At 45.4% G+C, this 6,904-nt stretch overlaps 1 protein-coding gene across 1 annotated transcript in view; it reads right to left on the reverse strand.

The window, feature by feature from the left end:
* The window catches only part of KLHL36 (kelch-like family member 36), a 13,161-nt gene extending 6,550 nt beyond the window's left edge, over nucleotides 1-6,611 (reverse strand). The window contains exons 1-3 of the mRNA XM_010143861.1: nucleotides 6,552-6,611; nucleotides 1,676-2,749; nucleotides 713-870 (exon numbers count right to left, since the gene is read on the reverse strand). Of these exons, the coding sequence (XP_010142163.1) occupies nucleotides 713-870; nucleotides 1,676-2,749; nucleotides 6,552-6,611 (1,292 nt within the window). The remainder of the gene's footprint in view (nucleotides 1-712; nucleotides 871-1,675; nucleotides 2,750-6,551) is intronic.
* Nucleotides 6,612-6,904: the final 293 nt, after the last annotated feature.

Genomic DNA, 6,904 nt, shown 5'->3' on the forward strand with positions numbered 1-6,904 from the left:
CCTAAACCGTCCGATGCTCGTGTCATCTCCATCAAGGTGAAATCCTGCTTAATCCGATCTGTTTGCAAATGAAACGCTACTGTATCACTCTTGGGAAGTCACCACTCAAACACTGGTTCAAAATAACAGCAACATCCTGTGCTGCTGTTACAAAAGAGCTGCAGTGCTAAAGCCTCTCAAAAGTAGAGCAGCCAAGTTTTAACTCAGACTGGGAGGAAGACAGGTCGCATTTGCCAGGATTATCTATTTGCAATACAGGTAAACATGGTGTATCTGCAACAGCCAACCTGAGCAGCCAGAGAGAAATCTCTTACAAGGAAAACAATCACAAGGTGACAAAGCAAGACAAATAAATTATAAAAGCCTTTGATGATGATCTAAGCAGGGCCTCTGAAAAGATTCAGCTCCAAGTGACCTCAGCAAAAATACTTTAAGAATAGTAGAGCAAAATTACAAGCGTTGTCCCTCCCATCTTTCAGACGTACCTAAGGAGAAAAATTAAACCCTGTCAAGCTGACATGAGGGACATGGTCTGGAAATGCTGGTTGCTCAAATACCAGCTGCTTATACAGTTCGTTACTCAGTGACAGCACGTTGGTTATACATCCCCTTGCCTCCCTGCCAGGGATACCCCTTCATCACCTAGGGTCACACAAGCTCCCTTTGCTACTGTCGTTCCAACACATGGTAACGATCCCAACACCTCCGTTACCTGGGCAGGCCTGCTATATAGGACCACGAATCCTTCTGAGGACTGTAGGTCTCTACCGACGAAAGTGCCCCATTTTCATTCCTGCCACCAACAGCTACCAGCATGTCGGTAATAGCTCCCAGGTAGAAATCCACGCGGCGCTGTCTCATGGAGGCAACCTGTCAGAACAAAATAACATGCTGACATCTCCAAACACCTGGTAAGCGAGCTGACTTGAGGGATATTCATGTCCCAGGACAGGATAGTTGCTTCTTCCCAGTTATTTGGAAAGGAGAGCTACTAGTTTTGACCATGATATTCATTTATATACATATTAATTGTTCTGCAGTAGCATGTTAGACAGCATTCATTTTCAATGGAAAGGACAGCAGAGTAACCTGTCTGTCAGATCCTTCCTATGAATGTCTGTGTTTCACAGCTCTCCTTCCAAGACTCTGCAAGAAATGTACGCTGGAATCACTCAAAGCCACACAGGATGATCGGTTCATAGAGAAACCCTCAGGGTGTTACATCAGGACTGGAAGCGAATAGCTTGTTCTAAGAGACATTTAGCACAGAGACATCTGCCAAGTGTCAGAGAGGTTTATTTTTCTATCAGACACATTTGTGATTTAATTGTATGTGCTACTGCTTGAGAACGATGACCCAAGCAATCACCTCTGTAAGTCCATTCTAGAGTTATCCCCAAATGCAACCTGAAGAGTTGCAGGTGGATGCTGGGCAGGAGTTTCATAGATGAGATGCCCGAATCCCACATGAAGTTGAAAATCTGCCCCAAACTCCTTTGCTGTGTGTGTAACTTAAGCAATCCTGCAAAGGACTCAAGAAGCTGCTTTTTCAACTTAAACCACTTGAATTTCCATTTGCAAGTGGTTCCATGTTGGCTATTCCAAGCAGCCCTGCAAGGAAACACTCTCAACATTAAGGACTTTAAACAGAGAAGTAATACGGCTTAAGTCTCACCTTTATCCACTGGTTACAGCGGGGATCATACCTATATAGGAGATTTGAAGCTGCATCCCCTCCATTGTCTCTTGAAAAGCTGCCCCCGGCTATGAAGATGAAGCCTCCCAAGACTGCAACGCAGTGGTGACTTCGTCTGGCTGGGAGAGGGGTTTCTGCCACCCACTGCCCCTTTCTGACATCCAGGAAACAGGTATCATCGCTCAGTTCCAGGCACCGTTCAGAAACCTCCCCACCCACAAAGAGGAGCCTCTCCTCACAGGTCCGCAGGGCTGTCCGCTTGTTCTGCAGCACTGGCTGTGCCGTGACGTTGTTATGATAGTTCACCGCCTCCTCTATAAACCCCTCACAGTTTGCTTCCTTGGGGAGGAGAGAGCAGACAGCAGGCTTGACTCGATGGAGGAGATCACTTTTAGGAATCAAGGGAAAATGAATGTTATCCAGAACCTGGTAAGCCTCATTCTCCCTCTCCGGGTACTGGGTAAGCCACTGCAAGGCAGCCTGCAGCAGGTCGTGCTCGCACTCCTGCTGCACGTTGCTGCTGTCCAGGTACTGGCACAACTTCTGCAAGGAGATGTTCTGCAGGAAGTCCGGGGTGAAAGACAGCGTGCCAAAGTTCTGCAAGATGAAAGAGTCAATGTAGGAGTCAAGGCGCTTCAGGTTGTAAATAGAGGCTAGCTCCTGCAGGTACAGATAGTTCTCCTCGCTGACTTCATTCTCCAGATACTCGCAACAGAAGTCAACCACCTTCCAGATCTGCAGCAGGTGAGCTGTCTCGAGCACATAGTCGATATTGCCTCCATCTAAAGACAGCTCACTGCCGTAAAGGAAATCCACCACAGCCTTGAGACCAATGTAAGAGGCTCCAAAAAGTTCAACCTCTTTTTGGTGGGCTTCTCGCATACCGATAGTGAACATAGAGTTGAAGTAGTCGCTGCAAACAGCGAGGAGGTTCCGATGGGCAGGGACTCTCTGTTCATCCACCACGAGAACAATGTCACAGAAGAGGCCTCGGTGCCTCTGCTCGTTCAGGCTCTGAAGAACTAGGCTAGAGTGGTCATCCCACCTGTACACCTGGAATAAACATACAGTATCAGGCAGATGTTGTCTTCACCAAGAGAAATTCCAGGGTGTACAAAGTGTTTTCCTGTTAGACACAGCCATACGTGAGAGAAGGAAACTTTACTGGTGTTGCACGTTTATAATGAATTCTGGCTTTAAACAGCTGGCAAGCCACAGAATATGAGATCAAGCTCCTCACCTTCACTTTGAAAGGTTTACGCAGACTTTTACTGCTTCCTACTCCCCCCCCCCCTTTTTTTTAATAACTGGCTCCTACCTCTTCCATGGTGCTGCATCCAAACCTCCTCCCTGATGACTTATACAGGCACAGTTTTCTGAAACTCTTCCACTCATTGTTTTTGAGACATCTTGCTGACATTTCCTTTCTTACTTGTCCCCCAGATGACTCCTTACAGAGCTCCTCTCAACTAAGATACTCGCTAAATACGTGGAGTGGGAGACACACAGGCAGCAGTACGTCGATTTTCATTCAGCCCATGTATTGTTTGGGTTAGTGCTTCCTTGACAGCTACCCTCTCTTCAATCTTCTCAGAACTCTGCATTTCTAAGGGTGAAATCCCTCTTTCCATCCATATTATTCTAGGCAGACCCTGCATTCAAAAATAATAGCTGCTTACGTGCGTGCAAAGTCACACATGTGGGTAACTTATTCCCATAAGACTTCTACTTGCTTCCAGAGGCTGAGCAATTTTTCATTTTAATGAATGCAACTAAATATTTTTTGTTTTAAGAAAGGGGAAAATGCCCTCAGAACATGTCCACTAAGTGCCCTTCTGGGATCCCTCTGGTCCAGACACTCTTCCCACCAGCTCTGTACGTGCCACAGAGCTTTTGAGGCAACCACTGTTTGTCTCTATGTCACAGATTCGTGTTACCAGCCTTAAGAAGAAATAAAATGGAAATGTGTTGTTACCGCTAGAATGTTCTGCAGGACATGTATTGCTGGGGCTGGTCACCTCAGTATGTCAAGCGATGCAGCTTTGAGGACCATCCTTCTGGAGGAATGGAATGCTTGACAGTACAGTCAGTTACTTTGTGATCTCTCCTAATAAAAGCCAGTTAAGTTAAATGCAAATACTTAACTTTAATTACCAAATCCCAAACAGGCAGAGCTGCAGAGCCTGTAAGAACATGTAAAAGAAATTAAGGGAGGTGGAAAGGAAGCATCTCTGTGTTGTACCTAAGTTAGGTCTGAGCAGTTCAGGCTGCACAACCCTGGGTCTCACCTGGTTCTACACCCTCAGACTGCACTCCCAGAAGTGACAACCTGAAAAGGTGCCCCTGTCCGTTGAAAAGTCACACAGATAACCTGAGGTCTCATCAAGTCTCTCAGGCTTTCAACCTTTCCTTCTCCAAACTGCTGTTTCTCCTAGAAATCCTAACCTACCCACGATCCCAACCCTTCCTCGCTTCCCAAACAGAAAGCGCATGACTATTGCTGTCTGGCTCAACCATTAAAGGGTCGTTTAAATCATGATGAGACAAACTCTACCCACCTGGATGCGAAAGGTTCACCTCCTAGAGCCAAGGTTTTTCTCCTGCATGCAGCCCTCCCTCTAGCCCTGCGCTCTGTGTACATAACTTTGTAATTGTACTTGTATATGAGAAGATAACCGGGATTAACGCAGGCAGCTCGCTGCTGGCCAGACGTGATGGCAGCCAATCCTCCGGAGCTAATGCCAACTCGGGAGCCTGACCTCCCGCGTCTGCCTTTCAGCAGCCAGGCAGCCTGCCAAAGACCAGACCCCAAGCAATAACCAAGTGTGCTGCTCATCCCAGCAACAACCCAGTGGTTTCTCTTCAGTTTTGCTTACTCTCTTTTCTAAACAATGGAGACTAAGCTGCCAAGAAGCTTTTGTTGGAGTAATGTTTACATCCAAACGTCTGCAGTTAAACCATCTAAGTGAAGGGGCTTCAATAATTTTAAGTTTTCTGGGCCAAAACTCTGTTAAATTGCCTAATATTCATTGCCTCATCATATCTCTGAACTTATAGAGGCATATATGGCATAGACAACAATGTAACTTCCACTGAGGAATAAAACTGCCAGAGACCCATAACAGAACAAAATAAGCGGTAAAATAAGGACTGTAAAGTTTTTTCTCTTCATCCTTCTAAGGTTGAGAAATGGTGGTATCATACAGGAGCCCGAGCAGAGACCAGCAGACGGAGAAGGTGGCAAGAAGGATAAATACGGCAAAGGACAAACCACACATTAGTGGGAATTGTGAGAAAAGTGGGTGAACAGACAATAAACATCATTGTACAAGAGCCTCTTCTGAACGTGACTCATGGGGGACTGTTATGGGATTATACCGAACCCTCATTCCCTCTCGTCTCTGAGCAGCTGGTCATTTCTAATATTCTCTAATACCAGCATCGTGCTTAACAAGATTACACTGGAACGTAAGATTTGCCAGAGATCCCTGTTTACTCAGCTGGCTGTCGAGTCAGCAGCATAATCCTGGCTGCAAATACGCCTGACAACTTGTACTCCTGAAACCCTTGTTGCCATGTGGAACTGCTGCTGCTTCAGAAAGCCAGCATAAAATCATCGCAGACGGCACTGGATGGACTGCGAATATGTTAACATGTACCAGCCACTCGGCAAGCACATTCGTTCGGGGAGCAAGTAACAGAAGCTGGAAGCTGCACATTTCAAAACCAAGAGTAATTTCATACCAAACATGAACATCTTTCTCAAGCTATTTATATTCTGCAGAACAGCTTTAGCATTATCTAGTAATTCTAAGTTTAACAGATAACGACAGCTGCTGTCGAAGCAAGAAAAAAAACAATGCTGTCAAGTTAATTTTTAATGTGATGAATTATTATTGCATTCAGACTAAACCATTTAAATGGTAGACACAGGACGAGCACTTAGGGAAAGTCGATATTGGTAGGGACACATTTAAAAATTAGTCCTGTTTATCTTTTATCAGTCGGATTAGAGCAGTATTTCAACTGTTTCCAGAATCAAAGATGTAATTTCTTTCAGATTGTTAATGCAGCACTGCTGCTCCTCACTGATGCAGGAGAAAATCAGATCTGTCTCATTCAGCTTTGGTAAGACACTCTGAAAAGTTTCCCTTTTCTAGCTGTTGTTGGCAGTACAAGGTCCTTGCTCTGCAGCATCTGTAGTGCTGCACTAGCATGCAAAAGCAGTTTTCAGTGGTACAAAACGAGGTAAATACAATAAATACAGCTCACATTAACATCTTTTACATCTTAGGTCATCATCCTGATGTCCTGCATCACAAGGACAGACTGCCATTGATTCCCAACGAGAGTCAATGTACTGGTGCAGACAGCGATTTCTGCACAGAAGAAATTAATGTCACAAACCTAAAAACACCTCGAGTTCACTGGAGTAACTACAGTCTGCAGGACCAAGACTCCTGTCTTATACAGAGCAAAGACTAAATCTAAAGAAGACGCTGTGCTTCTGTAAGCAGCTTGGATTTTATGGGATGGATCAGTACGAAAAATTCCCAAAAGATCGTATGTAACAGCTGAATTGTTGGTGTAAAGAAAATCCTGTGGTGATGTGGGTTTCTTTTTTCATTATGAGTCATGATGAGCAGATGCCCATTTGCTGCTGGTTTTGGGGGTTTTTTTAATCACTAGGTAGAAACTTCTATCAATAATATTTGAGCAGGTAGACCACCGTTTTCATACCTCTTTTTAAGAGCTCAGAATATTCACATTCCTCCGTCCAAAGCAGAGCCTCTACCCCCCCTTGCTGTTATTTCTGTAACCTGCTTTTTTGGTAGGCAACACAAAACGTACAAACCTTTGAGGATTCACTTATCTTGTGTGGACGACAGATCCTGGTCTGCCTGGTTCCCTCCATGACAGGCTGAGCCGCAGCACTTCTAGAACAAAAGCAGAGGAGGACGTTAGCGGCACACCAATCCCTCCGGACCGCTGCAAACCACACTGTGCTCCGTACATGACACCACGAAGGAGAGCAGCGCAGGCGGACCAGCAGTTTGAAAACGGTCGAGTTAAAAAATAATTGCGCTTTTCGCTCCCTGCGGTTGTTTTCTCGTTAGCACTGATGGGGTGTCAACAAGTCGGGTGATGCCAGGGTACAACCAGAGGCTGACGCGAGCATCACTGACAGCGAGTTATCTACTTACTGCT

This window comes from Buceros rhinoceros, unplaced genomic scaffold (genome assembly GCF_000710305.1).
Source record: "Buceros rhinoceros silvestris isolate BGI_N320 unplaced genomic scaffold, ASM71030v1 scaffold34749, whole genome shotgun sequence".
NCBI lineage: Eukaryota > Metazoa > Chordata > Aves > Bucerotiformes > Bucerotidae > Buceros > Buceros rhinoceros.